Here is a 21,467-nt window from a genome sequence, read left to right as displayed (position 1 = left end):
GGAATAGGGATCAAAAGTAGGGATGGAGCAAGTACCAATGCAGTCATCACCTCTTATGACACCATCTCTATGTGTGTCCCTGAAATATCACACAGAATTCTTTATTGCTTTTTCAGATCAGTTATGCAACTGCTTCAGTGGCTCTAAGTGATAAAAGCCAATTTCCCTTTTTCTATTGGATGCTCCCAAAAGTAGGGATTCTCTTCCCAGCAATTGTTCAACTGCTCCTCCATTTCAGGTGGACCTTGATTGGTCTCTTTGCTTCAGACACAGAGAATGGAGATAATTTCATGAGGACTTTTACTCCTGTACTTCTCAGGAATGGAATTTGTGTAGTCATATCACAAAAAGTCTCAATGACTGAGCCTACAGCATCTCTCAAGGATGCCATCTCTAAGTGGAGACAAGTCAATGTCTTTGTTCACTTTTTAGAATATGTTTCTCTTTGGGACAGACTTCTTCCTTTCCATTCAACGCTTCAAGATTTCCCAGAACCCATTGAAGGGAAAGTCTGGATAATCACACCTATTGGTGAATTGTTAGTGAGAAGGCACACATTTCTCAAATATGTGCATAGTATTTTGTCCTATGCTTTTCAGTGGAATAAAAAGACAAATGATGATTCCTTTGAACCAGATCTTTTTGTGGAACCACAGTTTGGAGATCAGTCTTTTCACTGTTCTTTTTCAAGGCATGCCTTCTCGGTCAAAGGCCGGAGAAGATGCATGCAGAAAGCACCTCTGGAGACCAAAGAAGAAAGGAGCAGGACCTGGTTTCGATATACCCGCCATGTTTACAGTTTTGTTAATACTTTGGCCCACACCTTGAAGGCTGCATATTCCTCCATATCCAGGAGAGGAAGGAAGGAAGGTGAAGAAAGGTTGGTGGCTTCAAAATTGCAGCCATGGCAGGTATGGAATTCCAACAGGGTTCCATCAAACTTTGTTCATTTGGACTAAGAGACAAAAGAGAAGAAGGGAAACCATCTCAACTTCCTTGTGTTAAAAAAAAAGTCAACAGTTTTGGCCATTATAATTGCTCTGGGCATAATACTCCAAGGAGCAGGCACCATGACAGATACATTTTGTATCGATAAAGGAGAATATTTGTAGCTCAGGGTTGAAATGAGGGGTTCCTGGTGCTCTCTGAGCTTGGTGCTAGTGGACCCCTCATATATTTTGATATAAAAAATGGCTGGTTGTAAAATAGATGCATGCATATTTGAATAAGTTCCTATATGTATGGGTTTGTGATTACCATTGTAGAATTTTACCTTCGTAAATTTGAAGGAGACCCTGAAACCATCTATCCCGATCCTTTACCTCTGCAGGAATCCCACTTTAAGCTTCCCTGACTGATGGCTGCTCTGTCAATGAAGGGTGATTGAACTTCTCTGGTTCACTGGCTCCTCTGGCTCTCTTTTTACTCTCCTTCAGCCAGTATCTTCTCCCTAGTGACCAAGTTCAATTTTCTATGTTCCACACTCTGAAATAGCAGTGAAAAGACTTTAGGCTTCTCTATAACATCTTTCAGAGATTGGAAGAGTTCTGTATCCTTCCTTCTCCAACCAAGAGATTCTGTTAGTTGGAAAAGGTGTTCCTAGACTCTTGAGCCATGGTGCTGCAGTGGTTAGAATGCAGTACTGCAGGCTACGTCCGGTGACTGCCGCCTGCCAGCAGTTCCCCAGTTCGAGTCTCACTGGCTCAAGGTTGACTCACCCTTCCATGTTTCCGAGGTCAGTGAAATGAGGACCAGATTGTTGGTGGCAATAGGCTGACTCTGTAAACTGCTTAGAGAGAGGTGAAAAGCACTGTGAAGCGGTATATAAATCTAAGTGCTATTGCTACTCTGATCTTCAGCTTCCATTGACCAACATGGGTCTTCTCCATGTCTTTCCTCAAGGCTAAGAACAGCTACTTTAACCTCTTCCTTAGTTTCTTTATCCTTCCTTAAGGCTGATCTAGATTTTCTGGTACCTATGTTGAATTCTCACCAAATCTGAATATTTACTTCTTGAGATTCTTAATGGATATATGTGCCTTCTTTTTTTAAATAATATTTTATTAGTTTTCTAATTTTACAATTAAGTATTTAAAAAGCAACTTGGTGGCTGGGTTAGTCAATAGTTCAATAACATACATAAATCTTTAGTACAAATCTCAAGTTACAACATCAGATATTCCCTCTCCTTTTCCCTTAATATCTACTATCTCATATTAGGCTAATACAGTTCTTATCAATTAAGTAAAAAGATCATTACTACATTTAGCTTATACTGTACATATCTTAATTGTGTTTACATTCAATCCTTATATACAATCAATGTCCTGTTATTGCTTTTTCCCCAAGCTTTAATTTCCCATCAATATTCAAATTAACTTCTTCTTTTTTCCCTTTTCATAACAAAAATCTAATATTCTAAATATACATATTATCTATTTGAGTATGGTCATGTTCTGTTTTCTAAAAGTTATCTATTCTCCACCATATTAAACCATCTAATTAATAATACAGTATCCCCTTCAATAAATCAAAACCATTATATGTATTGTCTGGGTTAACCAATAAATCAATAATTTTCATATTTTTCTTTCATTTGGGTCTAATTTCTAAAAGTTCAAATACTCCTCTTTTTCTGATAATATCTTTTATCAATTATAATCATACTTTATTTTCTAAAAATTATCTATGTTCCACCATATTCAACCCTCTAATTAGTAATATGAAATCCCCTCTAATAAATCAAAAACCATCAAAGAGTTCTCCCTCTATTGTTATATATATTATTTGAAATAAGAAAGACCATTTAGTTGCAGTTTTTTTGCAAGAACTAGTCCATTTGTATTCATTAAATCACCTCCGTATTACTCCAATTCCTCACGATTGTCCTGATAGGTTTAACTTCCATTCAAGCTGTTCCTTCTCTTCAAATTTCTTCTGATTTATATAAAAAGTCTTTTCCATTTTCAGTGTTGTTACTCCCTTTCCTGAATTTTCCATTGGCTGGATTTGTTGGTTAATTAAGTCCTCTCTTAGTGTTTGGTTGTTCCACTTCTCCTGTTGTTTTCTTCATTGTTAGTTCTTTGGTTGTAGTCAAGATCTGGGTTTGCATATCTAAGCTGGCATCTTGTTCCTTTATGTTGCATCTTATTTTGTCACAAGCTGAATGGTTTCATGTATTGATTTCAACATGGAAAATATTTTTTCCTGATCTTCATCCATATTTTTTTAATAGTGTATTAAGTTGAAGACTTTAGAACCAGATGTTAAAAATAGTTTTTTATAACTAGGTATGGGAAATCTAATTCACGTATTATAGGTGGTCTTTATAGTAGAAGTTATTTGTCAAGTAAGAATTTATAATCCAAGGTATTCCATCATCTCATGTAATAACAGATGCTTCTCATGTAAAGAAATAGGAAAGCAATTCCGCACGTATAGCTCTGAAAGTCAGTAAACGTTTACATTCACAGTTCAAGCAGGCCAAATATGCCACCCAGAAGTTCTCTTTACAGCTGAGTTTTTCACAGGTGGTATCTGTAACGGTCAGAAAAGTTTTTCTGGAGTCTGGCTATCAAGCCAAGTCTCTTTTAGGCAATAACAAGTTGTAATACTATACATCACCACAAGATGTCACCGATGCCATTTAAAGCTTTTTAAGTCCACAGTTTTTATAATAGTTTTTCAAGTTTTATTTCTTTTTTTAGATAAAAACAAACGTCTCCAGTAAGAATAGGAAAACTTTTAGTCCCCAAGTTTCAAACGCATATTGATCCAATTAGTTTAAAATTGTTCTTATAGTTGCTTTGATTCCCTGGGTAGTTAGTCGCTGCTTTTCTTGGAGGGTGGGCTAGAAATTCCCTTCCCTCTTTCCTCACAGGAAAAAAAAATACTTTGGGCACCTTTACAGGAAAAAATGCTTAAATTCTTAAATAGAACATCAGATCTCACCCAGTTTCATCTACGTTGCTTTATAGGTGCTTGATGGTAATTTTGACTTTGGCTGTCAGCAGCTTAGTGACAAGCCATATTGCTATGGCCAGTCTTTCTCCCACCAGTTTGGAGGGTTGCCCTGGATCAAGCAGAAGGGCTGATGCCCTCCCGTGATCAAGTGGGGATCCCCTCCTTGCTTGTCACCCCTACAGGGCAACTTTTGACCCTTTCCAGGGTCCCCCAGTGGGAGGAATTCAGACACGGAAGACGGAGCTCACCTTCATGCATCCGCAGGCGCTGCCATGGCAAACCCGCATTTGCTCCCTTCTTTACATGAGTATCACATTGCCAAATTACATTTGTTTGGTAACCATTATTTTGACATTATTGCCACAATAATTTTGTCACTCTTAAATTTTATTCAATTGTTTAAAAAAAACCATTTTTGTAAACCATCAACATGTATTTTGAATTTTTTTACCTGGTTCTGAGTTATACATTTAGATACCCAATTTAGATACCCAATTTGATATCACTGGATAGCCTTTCATTTCCTTTTTGTCCAAATCATTAATGGCTTTATCATTAAATTAATTATATGATTATTATCAAATCATTAAAATATTGCCACTACCAATTTACTATAATCAGTGACCAGTATGAATACAGTATATAATAATATCAAAAAATGTAGAAATAAAATCTTAATGAAAGATCTACGTAGAAGCTAGAATCTATTCTCATAGAAGACAAATGGTTTGTCAAATCCTCGTTGCTAAAAATCAAATATTTTTCTACTGGATTTTACTTTTGCACCCCTCTTTATTGTGAAATTATAAATATTTTTTCTGCAAACTTGGTTTTACTTAAATGACATCAAAATAGCTTGGTCTAAATGTTGGTATAAATTTTGCATCACAAAGTCATGATTTATCTACCCCTCCGTGAATTAATGACAACATAGAACAATAGATGACCAAGAACAAATTGTTATTCATAACTCCCCAGTTTTAGGAGGAACTTTGAAAATTATTGAGTACATTTTTAAAAACAATTTTTATCCACTTAATTATCATACTATCCAGCCCTTAAAAAGGTAAAGGTAAAGGTTCCCCCGCACATGCGTGCTAGTCGTTTCCAACTCTAGGGGCCGGTGCTCATCTCCGTTTCAAAGCCGAAGAGCCAGCGCTTGTCCGAGGACGTCTCCGTGGTCATGTGGCCGGCATGACTAGACGCCAAAGGCGCACGGAACGCTGTTACCTTCCCACCGTAGTGGTCCCGATTTTTCTACTTGCATTTTTACGTGCTTTCGAACTGCTAGGTTGGCAGAAGCTGGGACGAGTAACAGGCGCTCACTCTGCTATGCGGCACTCGGGATTTGACCCGCCAAACTGCCGACCATCTGATCGACAAGCTCAGTGTCCTAACCCACTGAGCCACCGCGTCCCTTACATAACTAGATTCCTTATCATCACACCAGTGGTGGGATTCAGCTGGTTCACACCAATCGGTAGAAGTGGTAGCTATTTTTTTGTTGACTTCAGTGAACCAGCTGATGCCCTACCCCTTTTTCAAAAGGCCCAAAACGGACCACCAGAAGTGTGTGGATGCCACTTCCAGAAGTCCATTCTGAGCCCAGGAGGCCTTCCAGGCCCAGAATGGCCCACTGGAAGTGCACAGATGCTACTTCCAGAAGTCTATTCTGAGCCGCCTCCCCGGCTCAGAACTGACTTCTGGAAGTGGCATCCACACAGATAATCCATTGTTCAGTTAATTTGAATCTCACCACTGTACCACACCACAAAGTAGTTAATATTTTGCTGAAATCAAGTTATGATTATGAATTGAAGGATAATGATATGTGGAAATGATTTTGAGGATAGGGTAAAAAGATGCTTCTTTCAAATGACCAGATAAGAAGGTGAGATCCCACAGCTGCATATCAGTCAGAAAAAGAAGAAAGGATCCTGTTAAATTTCTCTAAAAAGCATTTTGGTGGGAGATTTGTAGTTTCATACTTGCACCAAAGGTGCTTTTTCAAGAGGCAACTGGACATGCTTTGTTTGTCCTTGAAGATGTTTTGCTTCTCATCCAAAAATCTTCTTCAGTTCTGAGCAAAGAAGCTCCTTGGATGAGAAGTGAAACATCTTCAAGGGTTCCCCCTTGTCCAGTTGCCTCCTGAAAAAACATCTTTTGGACAACCATGATCTGGGTGACTTTCAGACTTGCAAAATTCTGTTACTGTACCCATGCAAAAACAACAACAACAAAAAAACCCCAATTAGCTCATCTAGTTGTCTTTAAAGTCTGGTGTACTTGGGAGAATATTAGCCTGGCAACTTTCTTCTTGACAAATCCTTGATTTCTGGTAATTACTGTTGTTTTGAAGCAGTTTATGGACAATCTCTTTATTTGTTGGTTGGTTCAATTTACTTTTCACCTGCTCCCAATTATATGTTCCCTATAATTGAAAAAAATAATAATGATATTATGTGAAACATATATTTTTGTCAAGATATTATTGACAAATTTTGCTGAGCCTTTTTTTGACAGTTGCATAATGGGTAGAGAAGTAAATTCAGAAAGAATCTTTGCTGATTTTCCATGCTATAAAAAGAGTTATTGAGATATTTGTAATTATTATAAAATTTGTGGATTTCTTGTACTTCCAACTAAAGAATATTTGCGAGTTAGAAAACTATAGAAGAAACATTCAAAAGGCCACACTAAATGAGAAATCAAGTCTTCCACTTTTAAAATTCTTGGATGTTTCTACTCTAGTTCCATCCTTTTCTGGAGAAGAATGAGTTTTGTAATCTTTCCCAGCGGAAACTGTACTTGGACAAAAATGGTGATGTAACAGCAGATTTGAACATTATGAGCTGTGTGATTCTCCCCCAGATGAATATCACTGTGGAGCAATTTGGCACTTTTGAAAGACAGAGACTTATTTTCAACCAAGATCATCTTTCACAGCTAAAGTTGCTCAACAAGGTAGGGGAAAACGTTGGTCATTTTGTTTTCTTTTTTCCAAAACCTTTTCAAATGAGCTAAGCCTGGTCACCAAGATGGATGCCCTTCACTGAGAAATGAATGTGGGGAGTATAACCATTATAGTTTTGTTAGACTGGTTGGGAGGCTCTAGTACTAGTCACTAATATGTCCTTCAAATGATATAATATGTAGCCATGTCCAGAATGGGCAGTGAGATGGTGATTCTTCAGGACATAGATTATGGCCCTTTTGTGTCACTTCTGCAATCCAGTTTCTCCATAAGGGGAGAGAGAGGGGGAGAGAGAGAGAGAGAGAGAGAGAGAGAGAGAGAGAGAGAGAGAGAGAGAGAGAGAGAGAGAGAGAGAGAGAGAGAGAGAGAGAGAGAGAGAGAGAGAGAGAGAGAGAGAGAGAGAGAGAGAGAGAGAGAGAGAGAGAGAGAGAGAGAGAGAGAGAGAGAGAGAACACAAGGGGATTATAGAACTGATAGCTTTAGATTTGGGTGGTCGTTGTCCTGTAGTAACAAAGAAGAAGGCAATTCTGTTGACCAGTGCCCAAGTTCAGGTTTGGACTAAATCACATAAAAATGAATCAACGCTGGATGGAGGTTTGCTGGTCCCAATGGGAAATAAGTTTGAAATAAATATTCAGCTTGTCCTGGAAGAGTATGTTTGTTTATTTATTTATTTATTTATTTATTTATTTATTTATTTATTTATTTATTTATTTATTTATTTAGTTTTCTATACCACCCTATTCCTGAAGGACTCAGGGCAGTTTACAGGGCAATATTTAAAAGACAATATAAAGATAAAAATAGAATTAAAAAGAATTAAATTAATAATAGCCCAACAATAAAACAATGTTAAAACTTAAAACTAAAAACCCCCTCAGTCCAGGCCAGATAGATCGAAAAGCCAGGTTTTCAGGTCCCGGCGAAATGAGCGCAGGTCGGGGGCAGTCTGGAGTTCCACAGGTAAATCATTCCAAAGGGCAGGCATGCCCCATGTAGAGAGCGTTGCAGTAGTCTAACTGCAGTAGTCTAACTGCAGTAGTGTAACTGTTGTCCCCTAGGAAAGCAGATGCAAGGTCTGGAATGTTTATAAGCAGCCCACACCTGGCCAGAGTAATCCATGTCTTTCTTTCACTCAGCTGGGAGGGTGCAATAGACTTTCTGCTCCTAGGAAGGCAGTCCAAAGATTTCCGTTCACATGAAATCATAATGACTGATCTGATGTGAGAAAAATCCTTGACCCAGATAACTTAAGCACTGAAATAAGTCTTATTTTTCAAGGTCCTTTTTTGATCTTGGAAGCAACAATGGAGAATTTAAAAGGAAATTCTGCTTAGATTTGGCCTCTGGTTTTTAAGAGGGCACTTCATCTGAAAGCCCTAAAATACAATTGCTTATCTTTACCTCATGATTCTCTGGGCAAAGGGTACCTCTAAATCTAAGGAATGATAAATATGGATGTGTAATTCCATATCAATTTGTGCCACCTAATTATAGTCTTTCAACAGAAAGGACCTTGTGTCAGGCTGCCCCCCCCATCACTTGTGCTGCAGCCTGCCATAATCCAGAGAAGAAGGGGGGAATAGAGGGGATAAGAGTGCTTGTTGTAGAGGAGGGGAAAAGGGGGGAAAGCAGCCTGTATGGGAAGTAGATGTGTGAAGCAGTTTCATCCAGCCACTTCAAGGACTTTGGGCACACAGAACCTGGGAATGGAATTTTAACTGCTTCTCAAAGTGTCCTGTTCTTATAACATCCAGCTACCATCCTATTGGAAGCTAATAAACTAGTCAATGTGGGGAGGGCTAAAGGTTCAAAACAATGTAACAAATTGCATGGGTTTTCTTCAGATCTGGCCTTGCTTTTGCTGCATCCAGTTGTCTCTAGCAAAAGAGCCTTGTAACCTTCTGATGGAATCAAGCATCTTTCTTTCCGAGAGAACCAGCTGGGGCAGGGATAACATCTTGTTTTGGATACTGTGAGATTTAAAAACCCAAAATTTGATACTCACAACTCAAAGACAAGTCTGGTTAACAAAAACAAAGATTTATTGAAAAGAAATTGAAAATAATAAAGAAAATAATAAAGAGAGAAAGCGTTTGCAAACGCGGCCTCTTAGACCCTTCCCAAATTGGACTGGGTTCAAAGAGCGCTCTGAGCAAGTTTCAAAGCAGGCATTTATACTTTCTTTTCTCGATACATGCCCCCCTAAGAAACTTAAGTTAGTCTTTGAAGTCCTTTACATTTCTAAAAGATCTTCTTTGAACTTTTACATCCAAAAGACTTATTGTAACAACTTCCTTACATCCCTTACTACATTATCTTGTTTTACTCACCACCTTGAGATGTTCCTATCCTTTTTAACATTTCAAAAGAGCTTTGTTGATTAAAAAGGTAAAGGTAAAGGTTCCCCCGCACATGCGTGCTAGTCGTTTCTGACTCTAGGGGCCGGTGCTCATCTCCGTTTCATAGCCGAAGAGCCAGCGCTTGTCCAAGGACGTCTCCGTGGTCATGTGGCCAGCATGACTAGATGCCAAAGGCGCACGGAACGCTGTTACCTTCCCACCGGAGTGGTCCCTATTTTTCTACTTGCATTTTTACGTGCTTTCGAACTGCTAGGTTGGCAGAAGCTGGGACGAGTAACAGGCACTCACTCGGTTACGCGGCACTCGGGATTCGACCCGCCAAACTGCCGACCTTCTGATCGACAAACTCAGCATCCTAATCCACTGAGCCACCGCGTCCCTGTGTTGTTGTTGTTGATTACCATGTGTGAATTCTCTGTCTAAGCAGGAAATAGATGGCCCCACATCTTAGTGTTACATTTGATACAATTCATTGGTGTTACATTTGGTACCATTTATAAAAGAATAACCTTTATTTATTTTCCTTTAATACCTTCATAGAAATATCCCTTTCCCACACAGGTCTCATACTCATGTCCCATGTGGTGCATCAAAAGATACCTGACCAACCCTTTTTGAGGGAAACGTTCTCATGTTCTCATCTCACCTCACTACAATCCTAGAAAACATACAGTAACCTTTAGCCTTATTTCACCAAAATGGCAACCATATGAATTGAACAAATGCATATAAAAAGTAAACAAAGAACATGTCCTTTAATGTCGACAGCCCTTATATTTAAGGAATTTTTCCTTTGTAGCTTAACTGGGAGACTATTTTAGATTACTTTCAAAGGGGAGCAGCTTTGCAATGTTTTATATAGTTCTTAAAAAAACATTTGCAGATCCTACTGCTCTAAAGTTTCTTTCTCTATCACAGTTTTATTCTCTTTCAATAAATCTGACAGAACAAACATTGAATAATTTGGAGTAAATTTTATTGCAAAAGGTAAATGAATAGATTGCCATATTTTTAAAATGATGGATACATGAAGAATGGAGGAATGTATGGAGGGCTGTGAGGAGGAACTCCCTGGTTGTCACTTAATGTGTAAATCTTTTCTCAATTCCATTCCTCCAGCCTTTATTAAGTCTTTTATTGCAATGTGATATGGCAGATGTCATGGTTCCAACAGATGAAACTCTTCCAAGAACTTCAAGGCATTGTTTACCTTAAAGAATCTTTATTCGAGTAGCATGGCATCGGCACATACACAGTCGAAGCCAAAATCTCAAATAAAGATTCTTTAAGGTAAACAAAGCCTCGAAGTTCTTTAAAGAGTTTCATCTAACAGAACCAATGAAATTAAGCCAAAATCTGAATTCTCCTCCCCTTAGCACATAGTATCAAGCACAATTCCCTCCTCTAATTAACAGTCATAAATCACATTCTCCAATTAGTTTGAAATGCAGGCTTTCCTCCAGTTCTCCAACCCACCATTTTTATCATCTCTTATTTCAAAACCCCTGAGTTCACACACTATTATAATATTGTTATGTCTAACTAATTCCCATCACATTCCTCCTCCCCCCACCAGTATCATCTAATTCTAACTCTAATTCTAAGAGTAAAGCATAAGAAAGAAAAGTGCAGCATCTCCATATGTTGTCAAAGCAAGAACATCTGATGTTAGCAGCATTGACACCAGAAGTAAATGGCAGAAACTAAATGAAGAATCTGTTAGTAGTTGTATCTCCTGCAATAATTTGGAAATAATTAGACACATACTTCATATATATCTAAGTAAAGCTCAGAATCTACTTGACTGATGTTCATGCCAACCTCCATTTTCCATGGATGGTTCCTGTTAGGCTTATGGTGTTAGCCTACAATGTTGGGTTGAAAATATATTAACCATAATGCTATGTCTTTAAGTTGTTAATTGGCCAATGGGTGTGTAAGTGTTCTCATGGCCATAAGAGGAAGCTAGGAACGTAGCTTCTCTCTCTCTCTCTGAATTCACTGATCTCTACTATTACTGTTTTTGCTCTGCTGTTGGTTTACTACTGTTGTAAACCTGAACTGTGTATTGACCTCTGGACCGGTAAGAAGACTTTGTAGTTTGGATTACTCCTTGGACTGTTGCTATTGTGTATGACTTGGACTGTTTATTTTTGACTGTGCATTTTTGTTCTTACACCACCTCAAAAGTAAACTACTTTTGTTTTTATAACTCAGTGTATTCTTGTGTGACTTTTACTGCTCTCAGTGCCCTTCCTTGTCTGTGCAACTCTTTGGTAGCACAAGGAGACCTCTGCACAACAAATTCCTTAACACTGGTTATGGGCCCAGGCCTGTACTGAGAGTTAGTACACACAGTATTCCTAGCTGAGCTTGTATTTGGTGTAAAATGGCACAGGAACTGTTGTCAGGCATCTCCTGGATAACCCGGTTGGATGGGACAAACTATGTTTCCTGGTCCACAAAATGCTGCTTGCTTTTGCGCAAGGAAGGACTATGGACTGTTGTAAATAACCCACCAGATACTACTGCTTGGAATCCAGATGACGAAGAGGATGCAAAGAAGTTAGACGACTTTAAACGTAGCAATGAGAAAGCTCTTTGCATTATTGGACTAACACTGAATGACCAGCAGCTTGTCCATATTCGTGGTGAGGAGTCTGCTGCTAGGTGTTGGGATGTTTTGCGAAGGCTTTATGTTCGAGACAGTGTGGGTGCGCATATACACCTTACACGTAAGCTGTTTAGGGCTCGTCTGCAGAAGAATGGAGATATGCTGACCCATTTAAATTACATGAAGGCAACTTTTCAAGAGCTTCATGAAAAGGAGCTGATTTTTTCAGAGTTGCATCAGGTCTACATTATTCTGTCATCTTTGGATGAGAGTTATGATGGATATGTTTCTTCTTTGGAAGTCCTGACCAGAGAGGAACTGACATTGACTAACATTACTGGGAGACTGCTGGAAGAGTCCAGAAGGAGGCGTGACAGAGACCAGCTGAGAGAGACACAGCCACGAGAGAAGCAGCAATTCACCACTGCTTACAACGTCAAGAAATGTTATTCTTGTGGGGCTAGAGGGCATATAGCCAAATTCTGTAGAAAGGGTAAAAAACAGAATGTGAATAGCAGTGGGAAGGCTAAGAAGGGCATTGGTTTGGCTATTTCTGGTGAACCAACATCCAGAAACAATGAATTGTGGGTTGTTGATAGTGGGGCTTCACAATGCATTACTAAAGTGAAAAAGAGGTTTGTTAATATGAAAAACAGCAACCAATATGTTTCACTGGCCAATGGTTGGAGGATGAAGGCCTCTGGTGAAGGTAATTCCTATTGTCCATGCATTGATGAACAGTTACCTATGTTATATATACCTAAACTAAGATTCAACTTGTTATCTGTAAGGGAATTGGTTAAGGTTGGGTTTGTGGTAACATTCAGAGGGGAGCAATGCACTATTGAGAGGAATGGAACCTGTGTAACTGCTAATTTGAAAGATGGTTTATTCATTCTCACAAGTAACCAGGTTAGTACAGTTAAAGCTAACTCGATATGTGAGAACAAGAAGCCACATGATGAATGTATACATTTATTGCATAGGCGGTTAGGGCATGTAAACTTTAACTCACTACGTAAAACAGTGGAATTAGTAGAGGGAATTAAACTGAAGCCATGTAGTAAGTATTTGAATTGCAATGCCTGTAATCAGGAAAAGAGTAAGGCAACTCCTGCAAACAGGATAAACAGCTTCAAAACAACTGTACCTTTGGAAGTTGTGTTTGCTGATTTAATTGGACCCATGAAACCAAGTTTAGGAGGGTCATGTTATATTTTAAGTATATTGGACCACTACTCTAGATATGGTTTTTGTTATCTGCTTAAGTCAAAGGCAGATACTTTCCAACAATTTGCAAACTGGCTGAAGTTCGTGGAGAGAAAAACAAAGAGAAAGGTTCAGTGCATAATTACTGATAATGGTACTGAATTTACAAATAAGTGTTTTGTTGATATGCTACAATCAGCTGGCATTGAGCATAAACGTTCAGCCCCTTATAGACCTCAACATAATGCATTTGTTGAGAGACGTGGGCAAACGTTACAAGCCATGATGAGAACTATGTTAAGAGATTCTGGCTTAACAGATAGACTGTGGGGGGAGGCAGCAAAATGTGCAAACCATGTTCTGAATATAGTTGTTAATACTTCTACTGGTAAAATACCATATACTATATGGCATGGTAGAAGACCAAACCTTGATTACCTGCACACATTTGGCACCCCAGCTTGGGTCCACATTCCTGCACAACTCAGGAGTAAAGGCCAACATAGGGCTAGGCAATTATACTTCGTAGGTTACGAAGCTAATCACAGATCCTATCGTTTCTGGGAACGAGGCACAACTAATGTATATAACAGTGCGAGTGCAAGATTCCTTGAGCACGTTGGTTGGGATAGGTTAGAGCAAGTAACTGTTAATACTGATCCTCTAGTGTTTGAGGACTCCTCTGATAACGTAACTAGTAATGATAATACATCTCCTGTAAATATAAAAGATGAAGAGGAGATAGGGGAGATAAAAGATGAATCAGAGGAAGAAAAGGAGCCAGAAATTCAAAGCCCTGTAATTCCTTGGCGTTCAACACGCATCAGACATCCACCTGATCGCTATGAAGCTAGTGTATGTCAAGTTAGTGTAGAGCCTTCTAACTATGATGAGATCAGGATGTATCCTGAAAAGGAACAGGCATCATGGAAAGCTGCAATGAACAGGGAGTTGAAGTCTTTGCAGGATCTTAAGGTTTATGTGAAAGCAAAACTGCCACCTGGTGAGCAAGCTATAGGTTGTAAATGGATATATAAAATAAAGAAGGGAGTAGATGGAACTATAACCCATAAGGCACGTTTGGTTGCACAAGGTTTTGCCCAAACTACTGAGGATTATGACGAGGTGTTTGCACCCAGTCTAAGGGCAACTACTTTAAGAGCAGCTTTAGTATGGGCGGCTAAAAACCAATATATGGTTAACCATGTAGATGTTGAAACTGCATATCTACATGCTCCATTGCAACATACTATTTATTTAAGAATACCACCAGGATTGACCAGTGATAGAGACCATGATTGTTGGGAGTTAAAGAAAAGCCTCTATGGATTGAAACAATCAGGCTATGAGTGGAACAAATGTATAGTAAATGAGTTAAGTGCAATAGGTTTTGTAGCCAGTAATGCTGATCCTTGTTTGTTTAGAAGGGAACACAACGGAGCATTATCTTTTCTCTTATTATTCACAGATGATATTGCAATAATAACAAAAACTGAGTTAGAAGCACAAACTATCATTTCAAGATTGCAAAATAAATTCACAATTAGAAATCTTGGAGAAATTAGCCACTATTTGGGGTTAGATATTGTGAAAACAAATAGGGGTTTTAAGATGTCACAAGCCAGTAAAATATCTCAGTTATTAAAGAGATACAATATGGAAATGTGTAAACCAGCAAAAACTCCGATGGCTATGGATATTAAGGACACTAATGTTGAGAGTCCTGTATTTGATAAGACTATGTACCAATCTTTGATAGGAAGTCTTATGTATCTGAGTAATTGGACTAGACCTGATATTTCTTACTGTGTAAATCAATTAGCTAGGTACAACAATAATCCTACTGTTAGACACTGGCAATCAGCTAAACGAGTATTAAGGTATTTGAAGCAGACTATTCACTACTCGTTATATCTAGAGCCAAATCGTGAGTTAATCCTTACTGCATATGCAGATGCGAGTTTTGCCTCTGATTCAAACAGTCGTAAATCTACCTCAGGGTTGGCTGTAATGTTGGGTGATTCTTTAATTGGATGGAAGTCTATTAGACAAAAACACATAAGCTTATCTACAATGGAGGCTGAATTTTCATGTCTATCAGTGTTATGTACAGAACTGCTAGTGTACAAACAATTATTGTTAGATATGGGTTTAAATGTAAATGATCCATTCATTGTATATGAGGACAATCAAGCTGCGATAAAGATGGCTAATAATGCTGCAGTAAGAACAAGATCTAAACATACTGATCTTCGTTATTTAAATGTCAGACAATGTGTCAAGGATAAATTAATACAGCTAGAGTATTGTTCATCTAATGTAAATATTGCTGACCATTTTACGAAGGTACAAAGTGCTGTGAAACACAATGCTAATTGTGAAAGAATGTGCATAAGATTGTAAGAGTTATATATTATTCTACCCAAAGGGGAGAATGTTAGGCTTATGGTGTTAGCCTACAATGTTGGGTTGAAAATATATTAACCATAATGCTATGTCTTTAAGTTGTTAATTGGCCAATGGGTGTGTAAGTGTTCTCATGGCCATAAGAGGAAGCTAGGAACGTAGCTTCTCTCTCTCTCTCTGAATTCACTGATCTCTACTATTACTGTTTTTGCTCTGCTGTTGGTTTACTACTGTTGTAAACCTGAACTGTGTATTGACCTCTGGACCGGTAAGAAGACTTTGTAGTTTGGATTACTCCTTGGACTGTTGCTATTGTGTATGACTTGGACTGTTTATTTTTGACTGTGCATTTTTGTTCTTACACCACCTCAAAAGTAAACTACTTTTGTTTTTATAACTCAGTGTATTCTTGTGTGACTTTTACTGCTCTCAGTGCCCTTCCTTGTCTGTGCAACTCTTTGGTAGCACAAGGAGACCTCTGCACAACAAATTCCTTAACAGTTCCTCTTGACATATTTTCTCTGGAATTTCTTATTTTTGTTTTTAGTCTCTCCCTCAATCCAAATGTGTGAAAAATTGTCATCCTGGATTTTTCAAATAAACTCAGGAAGGAAAGCCAGTTTGCTGCTATGACTGCATTCCTTGTTCAGAGGGGACCATCTCCACTCAGGAAGGTGGGTGACATCAAAGGCAAGGAAGCTTTATACATTCAGAGCATTTTGATCAATGTGCATGTTAAAAGAAACACAGTAAAGCTTGACTGTTTTGTTGTTTATTTTCAACATGCCCAATTTCTATTATAAGGAGAGAAATTAGAAAAAAAAATCTTGAAGGATGAGGTAGGAAGAAGTAGCAGGTCAAGGGGGGTTGGAAAAATTACTTCTGCTACAGGAAATCTCTCTTCTATTTATCAGTTTGGAAGCATATTTCCATGTTAACCTTCCTTAGGAGCATTTGAATTTTTTGAAACTTGAGGAATGGTTTCAGGTAAATGGCTCTTACTCATCCATAACTTATAGGATGATAGGAACTTGAGGTCTTCTAGTCCAACCCTCTACCCAAGCAGAAGATTCTATATCATTTCAGACACATGGCTGTCCGATCTCTTTTTAAAAACCTCCAGTGTTGGAGCACAAAAAACCTTTTTAAAAAACAAGTTTTATTAATTTTCTAATTTTACTTCAAAATATTTATGAAGCAATGTGGTGTTATTGTGTCCAATAATCTTTTTGTACATAGCTCAGCTTACATCAACAAAAATTCCCTCTCCAATTCCCTTAGTTACAATATCATAATCAAATTTAATTAATACATTTCTAGTTTGAACACAATCAATTAGAACAATTATCAATATATTTTCACTTATACTTATCCATGTCTGGTTTTTAAATTTTACCTAAGTTCAATACAGTGCTCCAAATTAGCCATTAGTATCTAGAAGACTTAATTTTGGGGTAGCCCACATTTCCCCTATTTCATTATATAGTAATTATCATATCTGACATACATACATTATTCATTTAAATGCATTATTATTTTATTTCACAAATATGTTCTGTTTATCATCTTAGTAGTTTATTAATTATTAAAAAAGTATCTTTTGTTGTATCATTTCAAGTTCTGTAATATAATTCAAAGTTAAATTCTAGTAGCTAATTTTCATCTCCCTTAGAAATATAAATCCTAAATATAAAATTAGTTTATATTTTTTGAAGATTCCCCTTAGCCCATTAAAAGAAATTTTAAACTTTATCATTACAAATCCCAGCAGAAAGAAAAAACCCATTTTTAAAATATGACTCTAGCTTTCTTTTTGTGCCAAGTAGCCTTTCATATCAGTGCCTTTAGATTCTTAAGTGTGTCTCCCTTTCTTCCTATACACATTGTTTGAATCCAGGGAGATCATCCAGTTGTCAATTTTTCAAAGAGAGTGACCCCTTTATTATCATTGAATTGTTGCTCTAATAGATCAAATCTCCAACAATGGCTAATGACCCTCTTTTACCAGTCTACTATAGAGAGCATCCTCTTGTACTGTATTGTGGTTTGGTATGCTGGTCTGACAGCCACAGATAGGAAAGTATTACAGAGGGTGGCAAGCACAGCACAAGACATTGTGGGCTGTCCCCTGACACCACTGGATGACATCGCCAGGGCTCGCTGCCTTGGAAGAGTGAGGAAAATTCTCAGGGATGACTCACACCCTGGTCGGTATCTCTTTACTCTCCTACCATAAGGTAGGAGATATAGGAGTATAGGCAGCTGTACCAACAGGCTGAAGAACAGCTTCTATTCATGGGCTGTCAGGCTCTTGAACGAGAAATAATTTTATAAACTTTATGCATGATTGACTTACTGTTCTGTACCAGCCTGCTACCGGCCCTGCAGAAAAAGCAGGGTCAACCCCTTTACAAATGGCAAGAGGCTGGAATTATGCCTGCCAAATTTATAGCTACAAAAACAAACAAGACACGAACCAAAAAACAGGAGCTTTAAGAAACATGAACCATCCGAGCGGTTGCCTTCAGCAAACCAGCCCTCCCAGACATTCCCCTTATATAGAGTTCAGGGCGTGGCTTCTCTCTGCCTCCTTCCGAGAAGCCCCATTGCCTTCCTCTGTTTACTCCTAATTGACTGCCTCCTGCGTTGGGCGTCCTTGAACAGGGCCAGCTGTGGGTCATCTTCATCCACACTGTCAGGCTCACACAGCTGGGTCTCCGTGGTGACCAAGTGGGAGGAGCCTGGCTGAGGGCTATCATCAGCAAGATCTTCAACCCCCTCAGCAAGGTCTTCAACACCCCCTCCTCCTCTGAGTCGTCCGACCCAACTGCCGAACCCACAGGCTGACCCTGAATCACAACACTTGCGAGGCTGGAGTGTTGTGCAATTAGCTCACATAGTGTAATAAGATGGAGGGTTTGTTGTCACTGTGAGTTGGGGGAAGGGTCACAAAGGGAGGCTCAGCCAATCTCAATGTATACATGGTTGTACTTTGACAATAAAGGTTCATTCATTCATGTTTGGTGTAGTATAGTTGTCATTAGTTCAGTCTGGTCTTCTTCCAGTCCCATCTGGCTGGGGTAAGAGGTCATGTCCACTGTTATAGTTATTGTTTGGTTGGCTAGATTCTCAATGTACTGTATTTGAAGGCCTTTGGCATCCTCCACCTTAGTATTGCTTTCTTCAGCTTCTGTTGTTTTTTGAGTTGTAGGTTTTATAGTTGAAATCGAGATTTGGGCATCAAGGCTCTCAATAGATTGTACTTGTTGTTCTTTAAAGTCCCCTATTTTGATGTTAATTTCCTCCTCTTCTGTTGGGTTTTGGATTGTCAATTCATCAGTTGGAATCAAAGTTTCATTTGGTAAGTTTAAGCTGTTAAATTTATCTTTCAATCTAGCTTTCATTTGCTCAGTCATTGCCAAGATTGTTTCAAGTATAGGTTTATAATCTAGTTGTGGATAATATTCCTCCATTTCTTTGGTGTTTACAGATGGATCTTTAGTGGAGGCTATTTTTGATAAAAGTCAGTAAATGTCCACCTCCAGTATTCCTAAAGGTTGTTTTTCAGTGCCAGGTGTTCCCAATTCTTATCTTTAAAGATAATGTCAAGAACAAATCTGAATTACAGCCAAATCTCACAATAAAGAAAAGGATTACTTGCTATACCAGGTTTCACCACAAGATGTCCTCAATAGCATGTAAAATCTTTTTCCAGACTCATATAAAACTTGTATCCAATTTATCCAGTTTTTTCCCCTTCTTTCACAGCTTAAAAAGTAAATAGGGTAGTAGGTCCCCGTAGAAGTAGGAATTTTTTAATAGCCCCAAAATTCCAAAAGTACAAGTAAGGTTGCTTAATTATTTAGCTTAGCTGTTTCCATTTCTTTTAAGGCTTTGAAGTTTTAGTTCCCCAAGTAGGCAGTCTCCGCTCTTCCAAAAGAGGGGGAGAAGATTTTCAGAAGAGTCCCACAGGAGTTCTCCAACCTCAACCTCTTCATAAATGATCTAGATAAGGGGATAGAAGGAAAACTCATCAAATTTGTAGATGACACCAGATTGAGGAAAATTTCCATCAAGGAGCCCTTGGTAGCACAGTGATTAGAATACAGTATTGTAGGCTAACTCTGCCCACAGACCAGAAATCAATCCTGTTGGACTCAAGGTTGACTTAGCCTTCCATTCTTTTGAAGTCAGTGAAATGAGGATCCAGATTGCTGGGGGCTATATACTGACATTGTAAACTGCCCAGAAAGTGCTGTAAAACACTATGGGGTGTATATAAGTGTTATTGCTCTTTGAAAAGATAGAGTCAAGATTCAGAACGATCTTGATAGACATGAGCACTGGGACCTATTGAACAAGGTGCAGTTCTGTAATGAAAAAAGTAAGATCTTGCACTTAGGCAAATGCAGAGGTATAGAGTCAGTGGTACCTGGCTCACCACTAGAAACAGTGAGAGGGATATAGCTATTCTAGTGGACCACCACTTAAGTATGAGCCAACAATGTGCAGCTGCCAAAAAAGCCAATGCAGTCCTAGATTCATCAACAGAAGGATTGCATCAAGACCATGAGACGTGATAGCACCACTCTGTATTGCACTAGTGAGGCCACACCTGGAATACTGCATCCAATTTGGGTCATAGGATACAAAAAAGATGCTGAGACCCTAGAAAGAGTGCAGAGAAGAGAAACAAAGATGATATGAGATCTGGTGGCTAAACCACATGATGAATTGTTAAGGGAACTAGGTATGTCTAGCGTAACAAAGAGAAGGATTAAGGGTGATATGATAGGTGTCTTACGGTACATGAGGGGTGTCTCAGAGAAGAGGAGGTCAACTTATTCTCCAAAGCACCTGGGTATGTATGTCTATAGACAGAATTATTTAACATTTAGTATGGCTTTCTGATCTGTCATTATGAAAGCAGAGTCTACATAAGATTACTTTCTATTTTCTCAGACACTGAAAAATGCACCAGGTGCCCAGATGATCACTATCCAACTAAGAACCGACTCCAATGTATCCCCAAAAGAATATCCTTCCTGTCCTATGAAGAACATCTGAGTATTATCCTTGTCTCCTTTGCCTTATTCTTGTTCCTAACCACAGGCTTCATTTTTATCATATTTATTAAATACATAGAAACTCCCATTGTCAAAGCCAACAACCGGGACCTCTCCTATATCATCCTTATATCCCTTCTGCTATGCTGCTTGTCCTCCTTTCTCTTCATTGGACGACCAAGGAAAGCCACCTGCCTTCTCCGACAAACAGTGTTTAGCACTGTCTTCTCAGTAGCCGTGTCTTCTGTGTTGGCCAAAACAATCACAGTAGTGCTGGCATTCCTAGCCTCAAAACCAGGGAATAAGGTGAGAAGATGGTTAAGGAAGAGCTTGGGCAACTCCATCATCCTTTCTTGTTCTGCTGTTCAAGTTCTCATCTGTGCCATGTGGTTGGGAATTTCTCCCCCATTTCCTGACTCTGACCTGCACTCCCAACCTGGAGAGATTATCCTTCAATGCAATGAAGGCTCTGTCACCATGTTTTATGTTGTCCTTGGCTACATGGGATTCCTAGCTGCCATATGCTTCATTGTGGCTTTCCTGGCCAGGAACCTACCTGGGGCCTTCAATGAAGCCAAACTGATCACCTTCAGCATGCTGGTCTTCTGCAGTGTCTGGGTTTCCTTCCTGCCCACCTACCTGAGCACAAAAGGCAAATACATGGTGGCTGTGCAAGTCTTCTCTATCTTGGCCTCTAGTACTGGCCTTCTGGGTTGCATCTTCTTCCCCAAGTGCTACATTATCATCTTGAGACCAGATCTAAATACTAAGGAACATCTAATGATAAAAGCAGGGAGCTAATCATGAAATTGTTTCTTAGGTTCATAACATTTTTGCAATTATTAGTAGGTTTGTATGCTTATTTTGAATCT

The 21,467-nt window shown here is 38.8% G+C and overlaps 2 protein-coding genes across 2 annotated transcripts in view; both read left to right on the top strand.

The window, feature by feature from the left end:
- LOC308663064 (vomeronasal type-2 receptor 26-like) overlaps positions 1-21,467 on the top strand; it is a gene marked incomplete at both ends in the record, with an annotated part of 83,334 nt that overhangs the window by 1,978 nt on the left and 59,889 nt on the right. The window lies entirely within an intron of this gene.
- Positions 357-21,396, top strand: LOC308661374 (vomeronasal type-2 receptor 26-like; the record flags this gene model as incomplete). Its single annotated transcript, XM_081316295.1, has 4 exons — positions 357-911; positions 6,715-6,927; positions 16,137-16,203; positions 20,492-21,396. 4 exons carry the CDS (start codon positions 357-359, stop codon positions 21,394-21,396), a joined length of 1,740 nt encoding a protein of 579 aa, XP_081172421.1.

Source organism: Vipera berus (genome assembly GCF_964194415.1).
Source record: "Vipera berus genome assembly, chromosome: 2".
Classification (NCBI taxonomy): domain Eukaryota; kingdom Metazoa; phylum Chordata; class Lepidosauria; order Squamata; family Viperidae; genus Vipera; species Vipera berus.
The sequence above is the reverse complement of the archived record's forward strand: the minus strand, read 5'-3'. Positions and strand labels throughout refer to the sequence as shown.